Source organism: Bos taurus, chromosome 1 (genome assembly GCF_002263795.3).
Source record: "Bos taurus isolate L1 Dominette 01449 registration number 42190680 breed Hereford chromosome 1, ARS-UCD2.0, whole genome shotgun sequence".
NCBI classification, from domain to species: Eukaryota; Metazoa; Chordata; class Mammalia; order Artiodactyla; family Bovidae; genus Bos; species Bos taurus.
Genome location: NC_037328.1, coordinates 99914547 through 99935400, shown reverse-complemented (window position 1 = coordinate 99935400; position 20854 = coordinate 99914547). Strand labels below are relative to the sequence as shown.

At 37.2% G+C, this 20854-nt stretch overlaps 1 protein-coding gene across 1 annotated transcript in view; it reads right to left on the bottom strand.

Moving 5' to 3' along the window:
• Positions 1 to 20854, bottom strand: part of WDR49 (WD repeat domain 49) — a 171909-nt gene that overhangs the window by 59756 nt on the left and 91299 nt on the right. Inside the window, exons 9-10 of the mRNA XM_015472863.3 lie at positions 9439 to 9603; positions 6035 to 6150 (exon numbers count right to left, since the gene is read on the bottom strand). Of these exons, the coding sequence (XP_015328349.2) occupies positions 6035 to 6150; positions 9439 to 9603 (281 nt within the window). The remainder of the gene's footprint in view (positions 1 to 6034; positions 6151 to 9438; positions 9604 to 20854) is intronic.

The following is a 20854-nucleotide window of genomic DNA, read 5'->3' as shown; positions in this document are numbered from 1 at the left end:
TTTTATACGTATATATTTAAAATTTCCTCTTTACCTATTGGTATGTTTGATTAAAGAGATTATCTTTTGATAAGGGAGCGTATGAAGGTGGGAGTGAGATGGAAGAGGTCAGTCCATATCTCCTCTATTATCTCTCCACCAATATTTAATGTCAGTTGTCTTCTTTGCCAAGCTACCATTTTAACTGGATATACTTAAGGAGTACACCCCAAAGCACAAAATCCTTTTCATAACATGGTATAAAAAGTAGCCATTCTGATATTTGACCTTGTGTGTCACAGTGGTGAGAAGCTAATTAGCTGCCTACTTTCCCTTGAAACCTAACCTGAAACTTTCATTTGAAATGACAGTTATCCTTAAAATACCTTCAGAATCCACACTGTATTTCTTACTTTGTACATTTTCAATATAACTTTTTTTCTAAGTTTGTACTTTTGCCAAGAGTAAAATTGAAGTGCAGAACGAGCCAATTTTTAGGCCATTTTAAGAGTCTGAGAGATTTGTTCTTTCTGACATTGAAGCAGGTTACTAGTTCCATTCCACACCTCACATCTGAAGTCCTGGGAGGACAGCTACTGAGTCACTGTGTTCTTCTGATGACGGCCTTATCTCTAATTCAGAATTTAGATATGATGACCAATTCTGAGAAAGTAAAATTAGTTTGCCTGACAAGAACAAAAAAAAAAAACATTTTCAATGTGTTAAAAATAATCTCTTTTAGGATGAATGAGATAGGATAATAAATTTTACCAAAACTTATCATGTAGAAATTGTAACATTGAGAACAAAAGAACAAAGTCAATTATTTGTTCTCTTGGGGCTTCTCAGTGGCACAGTTGGGTGAAGAATCTACCTAGCAATGCAGAAGATGCAAGAGACATGGGTTCGATCCCTGGGTTGGGAAGATCCCCTGGAGAAGAAAATGGCAACCTACTTCAGTATTCTTGCCTAGGAAATCCCAGAAAAGCCTGCCAGAGGAGCCTGGCAGGCTACAGTGCATGGGGTCACAGAGTCAGACATGCATTTTACACATCTGCTCCCTCAGAGGTTAATTGTTCATGTCTTGTTAGTCCAAAAGAACATATCCATTGTTTTTAGGATAAAAAGGTTATCTCAAAGGTAGGGAATGAGTTCAAAATAAATGTTATTTTTCATGCTTTTTCCTAAAATTTGTGGAGCCCAATTTTGGATACTGAAACCATCACAAAGTTAGTCTTGAGGGTTATTTGTGAATTTCACACATACTCGCCCCCATCCAGCCTCCAACAAGATTATCCAGAATAAGTCACAGCTTTGGAAGTACTCATTCTGATTCTCATCCTAATAATAAAAGATGATTGAGTCATATATAAGATTACATACAGTTCTTTAGCAAGGCAATTATTTTAAGAATTTAATATCTTGTGATAGGTAAGTTTTATTGTTGAGGAACTTCAAATCCCTAATTTCAGCTCCCTTAAAAAATACTTTTAGAAATAGAATTATATCAACAGCTATTTATTGAGCACCTACTTTTTAAAGAATTCTGTGAAGAATGCTACTCTCAATCATATTTTCAGAATTATTTGAAATTATATGAAAAATTCTCTTTTCTCTATTTATATCTTTATATATTATATATACATATTTATATAAGTACTTATATATTTTACAGACATAAAACCTTCACAAACAAAGTTTTCTCCTTTAACTGAAAGAAGAGAAATAAATGAAGAACTTATTTTTATTTTATACAGAGTTATAAATATAGAATCATAAAGTTTCAGGGCATAAATTTAAGATAAAAATAAGATAAAATCTTAAACTTTATTGTGATCATTTATTTGATTTTACCAGAACTATACATATTATATGACTACTTAACAAATGCAAAGATAGTTCATCATCTCTTCACTTAGTTTTACCAACATAAACATGGTTAGGTATTTAACCGAGTATTTTTTAACTGACTCAATGTCAATTTACAGCTTTGTCTCTCAGTACACTTTGCTTACGATGATAAGAAACATATTGTAGAATTTCTGAATTTGGGTTCTTTTTTCCGGTGGAAGTAATCTCTAGATATGAATGACCGTACTCCTAAACAACCTAATGGGCTTTCTGATTCAGGCTTTGTTTAGCAGAAAGGGGCATTTTCCATATCCAGCCTTGTATGCATCAACTCCTCAATTAGAATGTGATGCCCTTGAGCGAAGGAATCCTGCTTTTTCACATTCAGCACACCATGTTTCCGAACTCCATGTTTTCTATCTAGGTGCAGTTTAAAGATATTTGTGGAAAGGAAAGGGGAAAATTATGGTAAGATAAAATTCTGAGGTATTATTAAGTTAATAATATGTGGTATTTTTTTTCCCTTTAAATATACAAAACTGATTCATTAGCTTTGATTGACCTGATCAACTTAGTCAAATTATTTCTTTAAAAGAATGCAAACCCGTAATTCAGGAATGGTAGAAAAAGTATGCACTTTGGCATAGACTTTTAACTCAGCTGCCTACTAGGTTTGGCAAGGTTACTCATCAAGCCTCGCCTCCTCCTTTGTGAAAGAGAATTGGTAATACTTGGCTTTCTGGCTTATTGTAATGAAAGAATAGATTGGAATATCAATTCTGTTTTCCTCTTATTTGGAGTGTGACCATGGGTAATTAATCTCTTTATTTTTTTTTTTCAACCCCATAGATGGCCAATTAATCTCTTTAATCTTCAGATTTCCTATCTATTCAATAAATGTTAAGTCATTCGACAAGTATCATATAACATCTAATAAGCACATATTAGACATACATACGTATTAGATGTTCAGTAGTTATATTCCTAGGTTAAATAAAGTGCAGGAAATTAGAAAGCACAAAGACAAATGGGGGCGTATTTCCACCATAGGGGGAAAGAAAAAGGTTCTGGTAGAAAAGCTATATGAACAAGACTTCAAAGAAGAATAAACATTAACTACATGAAAAATATTTGTAGAGAGATTTCTAGAAAAGGGGAGAGAATGGGAGTGTGAAATGGTACGGCTTATATAGGAACACTCTGACAGCAGGTTTCTATTTGAGTTTAGAATTTACACAAGAATGGAGTGTACAAATGAAGCTCAGAATAGGTCTGGGACACAGGGATCTTTGGTTTTTTTTTGTTGTAGACATTTTAAAAATCATTGAACCAAGGAAGTGACATAGATAAATGGTATTATAGAAAGAAATCACTGTAGAAATCATTAAAATGAGTAAATCTATTTAAGAGGTAAAAGAGAGACATTTACCAGAGAAAGGCAAATGAGAAGACCGTGACATTCATGTACATAGAAATGATGCTCTGAAGTATGCAGTCTAGTAGTATTGGGAATAGATTTGAAAAAAAATATTTAGACTAGAAAAGAGATAAGGCTTAGTGACTACTTGACTGTGAAGTTGAATAAGAGGGATGACCAGGTGGATGACCAGGATGTCTAGCTATTAACTGAAGCTCTGCATCTAAGAGAAAAGTAGGTTTAGGGAAGGGAATGAATAAAATGGGCTTCCCTGTTGGCTCAGACTATACACAAGCTGCTGGCAATGCAGGAGCCCCGGGTTCGATCCCCAGGTCAGGAAGAGCTTCTGGAGAAGGGAATGCCTGCCCATTCTAGTATTCTTGCCTGGAGAATTCCATGGACAGAAAAGCCTGGTAGGCTACAGCCCATGGGGTAGTACAGAATTGAACATGACTGAATGACTATCACTTTCACTTTCATGCATAATACACTCAGTTTAGAATATGAAGAATTTGGGATCACAGTCAGATACATTCAGCAAGCAAACGGATGAGTGAGCTTAGAAAGATAAGAGCTGAAGACAGAGATTAGAGATATCTACAAAATATTGCCTACCTTCCAAGATGAAGCTAAGGATTAAGTTGGATAATGTATGTAAAGTGCATAATGCTACAAAGCTCTATGAATAAAATAAATTGATGGCATATTTATGTACCGAACTCAATAAATGTAATTTCTATTCCATCTTGGACAGAATTATCAGACCAATTTCTTTATTTAAATAGAGCCTAAAGTTAAAGTTACAGTGTAACTTAACAGCCTTCTCTGGATTTTAAAGAAAGCTTAATAAAGACTCTCAAACTTCCACTTATTTCTTCTCAAGTCACTAAACTATTAGGGAGCTGGCTTAATGGACTATCCTCCCCAAGACATAACCAAACAACTTACCTGTTTTCTTGCCTCTTTTGTTAAATGCCTCTTGGTTAAAAAAAAAAAAAAAAAACTGATCCTGCAAAGATTTTGCAAAATCCATTCTAATGTAAGACATATTGCTTAGAAAATATAAAATTATCATTTTCAAATTCATCAATATGAAAGTAAAACAATATAACTGGGAACATAGTCATTCAACTTTCAATTCCAACTATAGGATCCAAGTCCTGACAACCTTATGGAAGGTGGAAAGCATGGAGAAAAATGAGAAGAGTGATGTTTTCCTCCACTCATTTCAATCTCCCCCAAAATTCCTCCCCAGGGTTATAGAAAGTGATCACCCCCAATACAGATCATATCATTGGGTGTTCTTTTTAAATCACTTTTAGATTACTCTATATATCTAATCTTTAGAAATTTCACCCTGTGACCAATTTTTTTAAAAAGCCTTACATTTGATGCTCATTTCTAACCAGGGATGTCTAAAAAATATGACTAAGAAAATGGTGTCTCCAAAGTTTTGACCAACACATTAATTTTTAAAGTTCTTTTTGATATGTGCAAAATTAAAGTGTATACTACACATCTACTCTGCCACGATATTAGATAATTCCACTTATTCATTGCCATAGCCTAATTATAGAGAGCATTAGGCCATAGTCTACAGGAGTAGTTATGAGTCATTGATGGATCATGATTGCTCCCAGGGATATGAAGAAGCTTTCTTTCAAAGGTGAAGATGATTAAATTAGTTCTTAATAGCAAGTAGAACAATCTGAACTATACTTTCTTTCCTTATAGTCAAACTACCTCTGAAAACTAAGCTCTGTGTGGCACTGTATTCTCTAGTCTAGTCTAGGATGTTCATATTTGCATTAGACACAACCCTTCCCTAAGCGTGATAAAAATTCCCAAATACATATTGCTTGTTTTCTAGGTATAAAATCTGATTTAATCTTAGCTTCAAACCATTACAATCATATTTCCATAGTGAATAATCTTGGGCAAATTACCTACTAGAGCAATATTTCTTGAACTATTGAATTTATGGACAATGTATTTTTGAAACATATCACACTTTAATTTTCTTAGGGCTTATACAATGCCATAGAAAAGCCCCTGTTTATGATCCCTTAGTTCTCTCAGGAAAAGAGGAAAGCAAAGTAATTTTCTTTATAAATGAAATGGAAAAATTGCTCTTTGAGTACAGTAAGTGGAATGTGAAAGACCCTTCTCCACTCTGAAGTGACGGAGGTGCTAACCCAGATTTCAGCAGGCTGCTTCCCTCTTGTGCTGCAACTGCAACTGAAACTAAGAAGAGAAGAAGGAATGAGTTCCTTTTACAGTTGAAGGAATGAAGTTTATACATTAAGAATTTATTGACTGTAAAATTTGGGAAAGTTTTGGATTTAACACTCAGGAAGTGGTATTATGTTTCTGTCTGAAATGGTTAAAGAAAAAGACAGGTTCCTAAAACCAGGAGAAAGCACTGTTAACACTTTTCAAAGCCGCTCAAGCTACATGATCTTAAAATATTTTATTCACTAAGCATCCAGCCAGTTCCAGTTTCACTCATCAAGGTCACCAGCAAGTTAAAGACTCAGAATTAGGATTAAATCAGCTGAAGCAGAAAACAGGATTTCTGGGTTCTTTTTCCTTTTGTGGTGGTGGTGGTGGTTTAGTCTCTAAGTCATGTCTGACTCTTGCAACCCCATGGGTTGTAGCTCACCAGGCTTTTCTGTCCATGGGATTTCCCAGGCAAGAATACCGGAGTGGGTAGCCATTCCCTTTTTCAGGGGATTATAAAACTCTCTCCTTTTACCTTCCTACAGTTTTGCATGAAGTCTATCATACCTGTCCCAGCCTGTAACTAGGATTGTCTTCTTAAGAACCAGGATGTGTGAAATATCCACAGCTCCCTCTTGCCCAACATTGAGTGTGTGGTGACAACAGCCATTGAGGTCCCAGACCTTTAAAAGAGAAGTTAAAATCAGCTTTGAGATAAGAAAAGAAAATGTCTTCTCAATGAGTACAGCAACAGGATGTAATAGGATTTTTACAGTTTTTTGTTTATGTTCTGCACTAGGGTTGATTCACTTGAGACACATAATAATTAAAGCCTTCTCACCACTTAAATTTAGCTCGTATGTTTATTACTCTATTTGTAACCTTATCAGTCTACTCTGATAATAGTTGATTCAAAGGCAATACATCAGTGTTTATTTTTAAGGGGGAGGCAGTATAAAAACATGAAGAGCTTCATTTTGGAGTCTGTCAAAATCCTGTTTCTTTCTCCAAGTATCTTTCTAAATTTTGATTTTCTTATTTATGACATAGGACCTCTATTTCAGGGATGCTTGGAATTGTAAACATATAATACAGAGCTTGAAACACAGTCATCACGTCCGAGGTTTCCTATCTTCTGCCAATAAAACCTCCTGTTGACAGTGGGTACCAGACCCACATCCACAGAAGCACAAGCAATTCTAGTTTACCTCCTCAGGCCGTGGGATGAGGATGTAGACCAATCGGTTCACTTTAAGAGAGAAAGTAATTAGCTGTTAAAACTAAGCCCTGCTATGAAACATTATTGGTACATCATCAAAGGGCAGATGGCACTTTCTATCGAGATAAAAATGCATATCCCTTTTGCCTCAAAAATTCAACTTTTAGAAAATCATTACTCAGAGATACTCATATGTGAAATTATGTATTTTAAAGGATTTTCTGGAAGCATTGTTCATAACAGCTAAAAATTTGAATCAACTTAATTGCTCATTAACAAGGAATTGAACATCCAAATGTGGAATATCTCCACATTTGTAGCATATAATACAGCTATTACAAAGAATGGGTCATCTCCAGTTGTCTAAGCTTTGTCCAAAGCCAATCAGCCACAGGACCTTCAGCAAGTTGTTTATTTCCTTAGGTTTCAGTTTTCTCAACTGGTATAATAATAGTACCAAGCATATAGAGGTGTGTGTATGTGTGTGTGTGTGTGTGTAAAGTGCTTAGGACAGTGCATGATTCATAGTAATATGCAATCAAATTTAACTAATATTATTATTGGTGTTGTTTGCCTTCATATAAATCAGTCTAATGCAGAAAATGTAAAATGCAGAACAGTATGGACAGTGGACTGCCACTGAAAAGCAAATGGTGCTCAGTCTAGAAAGATGTGCAAGAAGCTAGTCCCACTGGTAGCCACAAGTGAGGAGAAGGGAACGGGTTGAGAAGGACACTTTCTTCTCACTGTATATATCTTTTAGGTTTAAAATTTTATTGTGTGCATACATTATTCAAAACAATTAATTTAAAAACAGAGACTTGAAAACCATGATAAGTAGGGCAATACTTTTAAATCTTTGATTGCATAAGTACTGGATTTGGGGTTCTAAATTATAAATGTGATTGGGAAAATATCATTCATTCTTGTTTCTTTTTAGAATATGGCCTGTGCAGCTCAACCTTGATTTATGCATCCTACACAGAAGTTGCCAGATTTCAGAATTCTATTGTGCTGTTGTGATAAAGATAAATGTACCTTCAAAAGCTGTGATTGTAATACTAAATTCACATTAACTTCTAAGATGTCAGGACTCAAGCTGAGACATTGAGGGGTGTGCATGCTCTTCACCCACGTCGTCTTGTTTTTCTCTAAACAGGGCTCTTATAAAGCCCACCTAAAATAATACCCACAGAAAAGTATATAAGGATTTGACTGTCCCCAGATCCTATGAAGCCCCTTAACTGGGACCAGTTTTGCAACCATCTACAAGTCTGCCCTACCCTGGACTCTATGACCAGTTAGTTCCCAACATAGGGATAAAAACAGTCTAATCCTTTGCCTTCTTTTTTCAGTCTAGTCTTGTATCCAAGGACTGGTATGTGGGATACTTTTTTTTTTTTTTTTGCCTAAGTCACTGTCTAATACTCCAGTTCCAGTTACTTCTATTTTATTCCACCTGACTATTGTGATTAGAATTATCCCATTATCTTCACACATTTAACCATTTTCTCACATGAAGATGTAACTTGACTTAAACCCATGCTCCTAGTCCATACTTCAAGCCATTATCCTTCCCAGAGGTCATGTTCTGCTAATTTCCAGAGATGCTCACTGTAGCATGCTTCACAGTGATCGATGCATGCTGGAATTCTCCTAAATACTTGCCCCCAAATTCCACCATGTTCTACCTACAATGGCAGCCCACTCCAGTATTCTTGCCTGGAGAATTCCATAGACAGAGGAGCCTGTCAGGCTATAGTCCATGAAGTCACAAAGAGTCAGACATGACTGAGCAATTATCACTCACTCACTCCCTACCTACCTACCTACCTACATATCTAGGTAGCTTTCCACTACCATCCCCAGCAGTCTACCTGAATGCATCATACACCTTAACACAGGAGGTACCTCTAATTAATAGCCTTCTGATCCCACTTATGACAGAAACTTAAGAACAATTCAAAGCTTATTCAGGAAACTGCCTTCTGTTGACTCAAAGTGTCACAAGTCATCTCCAATCCGATATTGTCATCACTTTCAGTGCTGAGGTGAGCAGAGAAGATTCACCGCTGGGCATGATTTTAGATTGTAAGAATCTAGCTTTACCTGAAATTTTGATGATTTCTGCAAAATAATATAGCACTTTCCTCCCAGAAGAAATTAATAATAATTTGATAACTGAGAGGATAAAATAGTGTTAGTTTAGGATGGATAACAAATAAGATTATGATTGTCCTTCCTACTATCCTTCTTTACTATCTTATTGATACTTACCTTCACATAAAAATGCAATTTACAAAATAGGTTGATTTTAAGATATTCATTTTCTGAAAAACTTGCATTCATGTCATTTTAAAATTTATGTACTTGCCCTGATTTCTCATTTTATAAACTGAGAAAAATGAAATCAAAGACATTAGCTAAACCACACGAAAAGTATTCAGGCCTCTTATTCCCCAAAGTGGTCCTCTATCTAGAACACTGGAAAAGGCTTTCTGAAATGAGTAAGACAAGTTGTGCTTTGATTCTAAATAATTTATTCAGAAAAATCATTTATTCATTTTTCCACAGAGGTTTATTTTCCTAACAGCTTTGTTATTAGATGGTTTGAGTTATTTAGCTCTTCCTTGTCTCATCTCTTTTCTTCCAAGACCAAAAATACCAACACAGATATAGCCAAAGCTGTGTCTCCTCGCACAATGTTTTAGCCCCCTCCTATCTGGATAAAGAAGCGTCACTGTGTTCGCACCTTTACGGTCCCATCTGTGCTGCCAGTCAAAAGCCGCGTCTCATTTGCATCTAGGGCCATCGTGCTGATTTCTGCGTTGCCATGGCAACCGGTAAACTGTTTGATTTTCTGCCCAGTGTCTATCATCCAAAAGGAAATGGTCGACCCCACATCAGAGCTGATTACCTACAAGAAAATAACATTGTAGAGAAATTAAATATAGTCCCAGAACCCACCGTTTTTATTTCAATCAAAATATCCAGCCTGTGCATTTCCGCTAGTGAGTTCCACCAACAGTTAGAGACATTTTTGTAATGTATTTGCTTTCTTTTGTTAAGCTGATAACATTTCTATTTCTAGGCCAGAACTGAGGTAATGAAGTCATGATTCCCTTTATCAGAAAAGATAGGAATCTTCTTCCCTTACCCACTGTTCAGCTTACTGTCTAGAGACCATCCTGAAATCGAATCCTACTGAAAATAAACTTATAAATCTTTCACATTTAGATGAGAAAGTTGATTTTATCAGTCATGATGCTCTGACACTATTCACTCTATGAAAATAAAACTTTTATTACATATCAGCTTTCATTTAGCATTCAGAAGGGAAAGCACCACCAGCCATTATGGGGAAAAGTTCACATCAGCTGATTGCTAGAACTACTGCTTCTAACGCCATTAGTTCCTTTCCTCAAGGTACTGCATATATATTCACAATCAGCATAATTATTGATGGGTCACTAAAAACAAAGAATCCAGGAAGGTTGAATATAAATCTGCATATAAACTCCAAGAAGAAGGCAACAAAATAAATGCAAGGATAGGATTGCATGCAATAGTCCCACAGTAAGAACAGTGTCAAGTAGACTGCTTATTTAAGCTCTAGGTAGTTAGATGCCCTTTAAGAGATTTATAGGTTAAAATTACTTTGCTTATGTGACATAGGGACGCAAAGGAAGGAAAGAAAAAACAAAATACCATTAAACATAGAAATATGTAGGTAGAAAATTGCCTGGAGCAATATCTAGATTTTTTAAAAATTTAAAGCATAACTTTATCCACTTACGTATTGATTGCCAATGTATAAATATAAACTTATCAGGAAATTGTTAAACTAGAGTGTCACATTTTCATAATTAAATGGGTTAAAGTTTATCAAATGCATGTTCAGAAGACCTAGATAACTGGCTGTTATGCATGTATTCATCCATTTACTCATTCATTCATTCATTCACCCTACAGGCATTCATTGAACACCCACTGGGCACCAGCTCCATGTGGACAGTGGAGCTTCACTGATGAATCTCTGCTCTCAAGGGGCCTGTAGCCTAGGCTTGTACACTAGAATCACTTTAAAAATCGCAATTTCAGACCAGACCAGAGTTGGAATTGGACCAACCGGACTAATTGGACCAGCAGTGGAATTTATAAAGGTTACTTAAGTATGCAGCCTGGGTCATGAGCTACTGGGCTAGAGAGAGAAACAGACAAGAAATAAATAAATGTCCCCAAATCTTACAAGTACAGAGGTATCAGCACTCCGTGATCTGGGGACACAAAGATTAAAACCCCAAATCCATTCACTGGAGTGGGGCATGAGGATAAAATGTAAGGAGGCTCAATCGGGGATTGAAGGTAGGAACAATGAGTGCCAAGCCCTTTACTTTCATTATCTCACTGGACCTTTATACAAACCCTGCAAAATTATGTTATCACTCTATTTCTACCACGATAAAATTGAGATTCTAATCAGCTAAGTACCATTGCCAAGCTTGTAACAAGGTTTGAATCTTAGACCTTCTATGACAAACACATCAAAAGCCTTCCTCTGTTTCATCATTGTACCCCTAGGTAGTTAAAGTGCTTAGAAGAGAGAACTTGGAGTCCCTTTCAAGCATGAGAAGCAGTAAGAAGTGTCATGAAGCCAGAGTGCAGACAATAAGATAAATGATGGAATATCAGGTGAGGATGCAAAATAGCAACAGATTTGAAATCTTTACTGAGCAGAGAATAATAGCATGTATAAAGTTTTTGTTGTTAACTGGGAAAGGGTTCATATCTTCATTGGTTATCAGTGGCATGTATGACTCAAAATAAAATTAAGAATGATTGCTTTGTTCTCATAGGGAAGAGAGAAAAAGTGCATCTTTTATTAGTTAGTTTGTGGAGATACCTCTGGCAACAGTGTAGAAAACAAACAGGTTGTGAGAAGACCATTCAGAGGCTGCTGTTATAGTCCAGGTAGAGATGCTCACCTACGGCAGTAGTTCCCAGAAGCAAAAAAAGAAGAGGGATTGAATGAAAGGGCCACCGTTTAACAATCTTTATGCCTCAACAAAGAACTGATTATTTGCATGGGTGCTCTTGCAGCCCTTTTTTCCCCTGATATTGCAGCTCTCAATCAGAAAATTTCTTAAATGATGTAAAACTATATCTATGCTACACATTTTCTCTCAGTGAACCAAAAGTAGCTTCAGTGTTTAATTACCATTATTAAACTATGGCATAATTTCTTTATATATATATTCATTCCTCCCTTTGGTATGAATTAAAGCCTCCTTTCTCCCTCCTCTCTTATTTCCACATGAATTAATTCTACAATTTAATAAACTAACAGGTGTTTCCACTTTAGGCTGAGCAGATGTTAGACTGAATGAATGGAGACTCCTCTTTTTTTTCCTGAATACACTTGAATTTTATTTATATCTACACACAAACACATATTTATACCTATATCAATATCTCTAACATCCACACTCTTGTGTTGTTGGAAGAGGGTGTTTGCTATGACCAGTGCATTCTCTTGGCAAAACTCTATTAGCCTTTGCCCTACTTCATTCCATACTCCAAGGCCAAATTTGCCTGTTACTCCAGATGTTTCTTGACTTCCTACTTTTGCATTCCAGTCCCCTATAATGAAAAGGACATCTTTTTTGAGTGTCAGTTCTAAAAGGTCTTGTAGGTCTTTATAGAACCATTCAGCTTCTTCAGCATTACTGGTTGGGACATAGGCTTGGATTACTGTGATATTGAATGGTTTGCCTTGGAAACGAACAGAGATCATTCTGTCATTTTTGAGATTGCATCCAAGTACTGCATTTCGGACTCTTTTGTTGACCATGATGGCCACTCCATTTCTTCTAAGGGATTCCTGCCCACAGTAGTAGATATAATGGTTATCTGAGTTAAATTCACCCATTCCAGTCCATTTTAGTTCGCTGATTCCTAGAATGTTGACGTTCATTCTTGCCATCTCCTGTTTGACCACTTCCAATTTGCCTTGATTCCTGGACCTGACATTCCAGGTTCCTATGCAATATTGCTCTTTACAGCATCAGACCTTGCTTGTATCACCAGTCACATCCGCAACTCAGTATTGTTTTTGCTTTGCCTTTATCCCTTCATTCTTTCTGGAGTTATTTCTCCACTGATCTCCAGTAACATATTGGGCACCTACTGACCCGGGAAGTCCCTCTTTCAGTATCCTATCATTTTGCCTTTTCATACTGTTCATGGGGTTCTCAAGGCAAGAATACTGAAGTGGTTTGCCATTCCCTTCTCCAGTGGACCACATTCTGTCAGCACAACAACACAAGAGAAGACTCTACACATGGACATCACCAGATGGTCAACACTGAAATCAGATTGATTATATTCTTTGCAGCCAAGGATGGAGAAGCTCTATACAGTCAACAAAAACAAGACTGGGAGCTGACTGTGGCTCAGATCATGAAATCCTTATTGCAAAATTCAGACTTAAATTAAAGAAAGTAGGGAAAACCACTAGATTTAGGTCATTCGGATATGACCTAAATCAAATCCCTTATGATTACAAAGTTGAAATGAGAAATAGATTTAAGGGACTAGATCTGATAGACAGAGTGGCTGATGAACTATGGACGGAGGTTTATGACATTGTACAAGAGACAGGGAGCAAGACCATCCCCATGGAAAAGAAATGCAAAAAAGGAAAATGGCTGTCTGAGGAGGCCTTACAAATAACTGTGAAAAGAAGAGAAGTGAAAAGCAAAGGAGAAAAGGAAAGATATGAGCATCTGAATGCAGAGTTCCAAAGAACAGCAAGGAGAGATAGGAAAGCCTTCCTCAGCGATCAGTGCAAAGAAATAGAGGAAAACAACAGAATGGGAAAGACTAGAGATCTCTTCAAGAAAATCAGAGATACCAAGGGAACATTTCATGCAAAGATGGCATCAATAAAGGACAGAAATGGTATGGACCTAACAGAAGCAGAAGATATTAAGAAGAGGTGGCAAGAATACACAGGAGAACTGTACAAAAAAGAGCCTCATGACCCAGAATATGACGATGGTGTGATCACTCACCTAGAGCCAGATATCCTGGAATGTGAAGTCAAGTGGGCCTTAGAAAGCATCACTATGAACAAAGCTAGTGGAGGTGATGGAATTCCAGTTGAGCTCTTTCAAATCCTGAAAGATGATGCTGTGAAAGTGCTGCACTCAATATGCCAGCAAATTTGGAAAACTCAGCAGTGGCCACAGGACTGGAAAAGGGCAGTTTTTATTCCAATCCCAAAGAAAGGCAATGCCAAAGAACTCTCAAACTACTGCACAATTGCACTCATCTCACAAGCTAGTAAAGTAATGCTCAAAATTCTCCAAACCAGGCTTCAGCAATACTTGAACCATGAACTTCCAGATGTTCAAGCTGGTTTTAGAAAAGGCAGAGGAACCAGAGATCAAATTGCCAACATCTGCTGGATCATGGAAAAAGCAAGAGAGTTCCAGAAAAACATCTATTTCTGCTTTATTGACTATGCCAAAGCCTTTGCTGTGCGGATCACCACAAACTGTGGAAAATTCTGAAAGAGATGGGAATACCAGACCACCTGATCTGCCTCTTGAGAAATCTGTATGCACATCAGGAAGCAACAATTAGAACTGGACATGGAACAACAGGCTGGTTCCAAATAGGAAAAGGAGTACGTCAAGGCTGTATATTGTCACCCTGCTTATTTAACTTCTATGCAGAGTACATCATGAGAAACGCTGGGCTGGAAAAGCACAACCTGGAATCAAGATTGCCAGGAGAAATATCAATAACCTCAGATATGCTGATGACACCACCCTTACAGCAAAAATTGAAGAGGAACTCAAAAGCCTCTTGATGAAAGTGAAAGAGGAGAGTGAAAAAGTTTTCTTAAAGCTTAACATTCAGAAAATGAAGATCATGGCATCTGGTCCCATCACTTCATGGGAAGTAGATGGGGAAGCAGTGGAAACAGTGTCAAACTTTGTTTTTTGGGGCTCCAAAATCACTGCAGAGTGATAGCAGCCATGAAATTAAAAGACGCTTACTCCTTGGAAGGAAAGTTATGACCAACTTAGATAGCATATTCAAAAGCAGAGACATTACTTTGCCAACAAAGGTCCATCTAGTCAAGGCTATGGTTTTTCCAGTGGTCATGTGTGGATGTGAGAGTTGGACTATGAAGAAAGCTGAGCGCCAAAGAATTGATGCTTTTGAACTGTGGTGTTGGAGATGACTCTTGAGAGTCCCTTGGACTGCAAGGAGATCCAACCAGTCCATCCTAAAGGAGACCAGTCCTGGGTGTTAATTGGAGGGACTGATGCTAAAGCTGAAACTCCAATACTTTGGCCACCTTATGCGAACAGCTGACTCATTGGAAAAGACTCTGATGCTGGCAGGGATTGGGGGCAGGAGGAGAAGGGGACGACAGAGGATGAGATGGCTGGATGGCATCACCGACACAATGGACATGAGTTTGGGTGAACTCTGGGAGTTGGTGATGGACAGGGAGGCCTGGCGTGCTGCAATTCATGGGGTCAGAAAGAGTTGGACATGACTGAGCGACTGAACTGAACTGAACTGAACATCCATACTTACCCAATTTATACAAACTCTTTTTTTTTTTTTTTAACCTTATTTTGTATCAGGGTATTTAGCTGATTAGCAATCATGTGACAATTTCAGGTGCATAGTGAAGGGACTCAATCATACATAAACATGTATCCATCCTCCCCCAAACTACCTTCCCATCCAGGCTGCCACATACCCTAGAGTGTAACTTCTAGAGCAAATGACCTGGATCTTCATAATAATATGATGTAACACTTTAGTTATCATTCCATGTAACTGTGTTTCTATCCGCTTTTGTTTGTGCAATATGCATGGTGGTTAAGTACTGGGCCTGGAGCCAGTATGTTTGAGTTTAAATGTCAGTGTCTAAACTTGGATTCATTACTTAATCTCTATAAGCTTCAGTTTCCTCACCTATAAACCAGAGAGATTCATAGTTATCCCTCAAACCGTTTTTAAGAGGTTTAAGTAAGCAGATACTTGTAAAGCACTTAGTGCAGTATATAGCATACAATAAATACTTCATAAAAGTTAGCTAGTATTACTATTCCATTTAAGCTTAATAACCTGACCTCTTATTTGAATTAATGTCACTTTTCATATCCAAACCAATTTAATAAAAATATTTAATGACTTGGTTTCTTCCAGCCATGAGAATGAATGCAGACAGTTACATTTGAGAAACCAGCCTTTTAGATGAACCTTGAAATTTAAAATTATGTCACACAAGATTTTGCACATAATTGCTTAAGACTTTGGATTGTATTCATTAAAGACAAAGTCATGAAAACATAATACTCCAAACGAGTGAAAAAATGTTTAATTAATTGCCCTTATTCTTTTTTAAAATTTATATATATTTTTAGTTGATGGATAATTGCTTTATAGAATTTTGTTATTTTCTGTTAAACATCAACATGAATCAGCCTTAGGTATACTATTTATGTCCCCTCAAGGGAAATTTTTGATAGTGATCTTTGAAGAAAGGTTATGGAATTTTTTGTTGTTGTTTAGTTGCTAAGTCATATCTGACTCTTTTGAGACGCCATGGGCTGCAACCCACCAGGCTCCACTCTCCATAGGATTTCTCAGGCAAGAATACTGGAGTGGGTTGTCATTTCCTACTTCAGGGGATCTTCCCAACCCAGGGATAGAACCTGCATCTTCTGTTTGATAGGCAGATACTATACCACTGAGCCACCTGGGAACCATCTATTCAAAAATATTCATTGATCTATTATATGCTAAGCATTTCAGCACTAAAAAATATCCTTTGACAGAAACAATAAAAAAGAAAAAGAAAGTAAACTATGTTCAAAGAAAGATGTGCTTACTTGTTCAAGACTGGCCTCGTTCATATTGCAAAGCATCTCATCATCCACCCACTGCTTTTATCTAATGCAGACGTTTAATCAGGAGTTAGGAACGTTCGCTTTTTGCTGCTTTATACTCCCCTTCCTCTGCCTTAACTGGCTGAGGCCCAACATACCATTCATCACTTTTCAGCACCTTTCTCTACTCATTTCACAATTTCTCATGAAATCTGAATCAATAATGACAACAGTGTACAGCCAGTCAGATTTCATTCTATAGCAATCTGCCTTAAGGCGCAGTCTTCAGGAAAACCATGTGTTGAAATACAAGGACTGACTATGTCACAAACACACACCCAGTATTAACCAGAATCTACTCTCACTATGACAATATCAGAATACAAGAATAACAAGACAAGTGAAAAGACATTCAAAGTCTAGTGAGAGAGAAGTGTGTTTCACATTACTTGGCAGATGAAGAGGTTTGACTATCAGACTGTGAAGATGGTATTTATAGCAAAATGTTTTTATCAGTGATAAAACCCAGAAATAAGTATTGGCATCACATTTAGATGCCACATTTTGATGATATCAAGTCCCTTTAAGTTTTCAGTTTACTCCTGACTGCTTCTCATCAGATGAGACCTAAACCGTTAAGGACCGAGCTTTGGCATCTGCAGAGCAGAAAATAGCATGGTCTTAATAACTACACTTCAGTGCAAATGGACCTTGTGAGCACATCATTCCGATGGAGAAATGCTCCACCTTATGTACCTGAGTTAATCGCTGTTTAGGAATATAGAGGTCTTTTTGTCTCTTTCATCTGAAGCTGTCACAGTCAATCAGAAAATTGTAAGAGATGGGAGGCGCTATCCATGCCCCCTGAATGTCTTCTTGCTATTTCAACAACAATAAGAACTTCTGTTCTATTTTATATGCATCTCAATTTCTAGGTCTAGGCAAGAAGAATCAAAAATTACAGAATTGCAGTGGCAGGTGTTGCTTGCCTACCAAGGGATCAGGACATTTGATTGAATTGCTGTTCATAATTTTATTTTTTTTTAAGTCAGTGCTGTTTATAGTTCCATAATATAAAGCAGGTTACCTCTTTTATTTCTGTTTTGCATCAAATCTCTAGAAGTTACAACTCAGTAAGTAGTGAGGTGAGAAGAATAATAATATCTCAGAGGACTGGTACAGACAAAGAATGCAAATATTTTAAGGACGTCATTCTCCATTTATAAATCTTATTTGTCAGGTATCACCTCTTTCTAGATGAATTTATAATTGGACTTTTTAGATTCATTCCTTGAGTTTACTGAACCCCCACAATATGCAAGGGCTTCTCTGGTGGCTTAGTAGCAAAGAATCATCCTGCCAATGCAGGAGATGCAGGTTTGATCCCTAGGTCAGGAAGATCTCCTGGAGAAGGAAATGGCAGCCCACTCCAATATTCTTGTCTGATGGTGGTGGTTTAGTCGCTAAGTAGTGTCCTACTCTTGTGACCCCATGGACTGTAGCCTGCCAGGCTCCTCTGTCTATGGGCTACAGTCTACAGGGTCACAAAAGAGTCAGATGCAACTTAGTGAGTAAACAATAACAACAGTATGCAAGGCACAAGGTCTAGGCACTGGTGATTCAACAGTGAAAAATTCCTGCCCTTATATTTAGTGGAGGAAGATTGGAAGCGATGCAACTGAAAGACAAAAAAGGCATGCATACATACACACACATGTGCCCACACACACACACATACACACACAATATTTCACAGTGAAAAACATTATGGAGAAAACTATAACCAAGAAGAAGGCAGAGATCACTGGGAGTGGGTACAAACTTGGGAGGCTAAGGGAGGTTTCCCTGAGGAATTATTTGAAGAAAGATATGACTAAGGTGAAGGAGGGAGCCATACAGATACCTGGGTGAAGAGAGTTCCAGGCAAAGTAAACAGCAATGCAAAAGCCCCGAGACAGAGTGTCTTTAGCATGTTCAAGGACTAGCAAGGAGGCCAGCAAGGCTTAAGCAATGTAAATCAGGAGACGGGCCACGGGCTGGGACCATCTGTGCTCATTATTCAGGTGTTCAAAATACTCCCCAAACGACCAGGCACACACAGGGATTAGGGTATGAAGTCAGAAAAGCATCACTTCCCCTTTTTGGCTAGTCTTTATTTAGCTTTTACTCCTGCTTTGTTCTGTGTATCTTTATACACAATAGCCTTTGTCCTTTAAAGAAAATCTACACGGGAGGTATTATAAATTCTTATTTTATAGATAATAAAACTTTGCTTAAAGAAATTAAATTACTTGCTCAGTAGAAATCATTGGAAAACTCTGAGTCTAAAACCTCACCACCTCCTTCCTTCTGAAAAATTGCTGAGAAAAAAAACTACTTCCAAAAATAGTTGAGATTGCATTGGACTTGCAGGTCCTGATGCCACATGCTTGGAAGTTTTTATTTCATCCTAACAATGAGTAAAAAGCTGGACAAACTGAAACATCAACTCTTCTTAGACCACTCCAAGAAGCGAGATCATAGGGCAGATCTTTGCTCTCCAAATTGGAGAGACCAACAAGCAGATCGAGAAAATCACAACCTACCAGAGCAGAAACTCATGAACCAAAAACTCCCTGGGGAAGGAAGCTGAGAGAAGAAAATCAGAACTGTAACTGATGGATTGCTGGAAGCTCAAAGTGGACAAGTCTGAGAGTCAAAAATTCTGAGTAGCTGGTCATAGGGAGCTCTCCCACAAGTTTACAAGTATTATTTTGAGGTTACAGATCAGGATAAAGAAAGGTATCTCATACTCACATTAAGCAAAATAAAGCAGAAGTAGTTGTATTAATTTCAGAAAAATCAGACTTCAGAGCCTTTGTCCTCTGAAGGCTCTAAACTGGGCTTCCCTGGTGGCTCAGATGGTAAAGAATCTGCCTGCAATGCAAGAGTCTGGGGTTCAGTCTTGGGTTGGGAAGATGCCCTGGAGGAGGAAACAGCAACCCGCTCCAGTATTCTTGCCTGTGAAATACCATGGACAGAGGAGCCTGATGGGTTACAGTTCATGGGGTCTCAAAGAGTCAGACACGACTGAATGACTTTCACTTCATGTTCAGGCTTCAGAGCAGGGAAAGTTATTAAGAATAAAGCAGGGCATTTCATAAGGACAAAGGTTAATTTTCCAAGAAAACATAACAATCACCAACGTGTATATGACTAAAACCTTTGTCAAACTATGTGAGGCAAAACTTGTAGAATTACAAGGAGAAATACATGAACCCACTGTTATAGTAGGAGACTTCAGCATCCCTCTATCAGAAATGGAAAGAACCATTCTAGGCAAAAAACCAGTAAAGATGTAGTTGAACTCAACAACACCATCAATCAACTGAATATAATTGACATCTATGGACCACCTCACCCAACAGCAGCAAAACACACATTTTTCTCAAGCGCTCATGGAAAATTGACCAAGATAGAACACATTTGGGGTCATAAAACACCCCTTAACAAATTTAAAAGAATAAAAATCATACAGTGTCTCATCATAGATCACAATAAAATTAAACTCAGAACATATACAGAAAGATAACTGGAAAACCCCCAAACACTTGGAGACTAAACAACATATTTCAAATAAAGCATGGATTAAAGAAGAAACATCAATAGAAATTTTGAAATATTTTTAACTAAATGAAAATGAAAATATACCTTATCAAAATTTATGAGATTTTCTTCTAAGTCCCAGGTCAGAGAAAGCAGTGCTTTGAAGAAAAATTATGGCACTACATACATGTACTGGGCGGGGGAAAGATCTAAAATCAATCATCTAAAATTCTACTTCACAAAAGTAGGAAAAAAAAGAGTTAATACAATATAAATAAGCAGGAGAAAAGAAAAATAAAATTAGAATAGAAATCAATGAAATTAAAAATAAAAAATCATTAAAATTAATGAAACCAAAAGCTTGTTCTTAGAAAAAAATTTAAAATTTGATGATATATCCAGGCTAAGTAAAAAAAAAAAAAAAAAGACAAAAGATGCACATTGCCAACATCAGAAATCAGAGAGAGAACATCACCCAAGACCCCATACACATTAAAGAGATTATAGAGGTATGCTAAACAATTCTGTGCTTACAAAGCTGATAACCTAGATAAAATGGGCTGATTTGTTGAATGACATAATCTGTCCAAACTCACACAAGAAGGAGTCTGAATAGGCCCATCAGTTCAGTTCAGTTGCTCAGTTGTGTCCGACTCTTTGCGA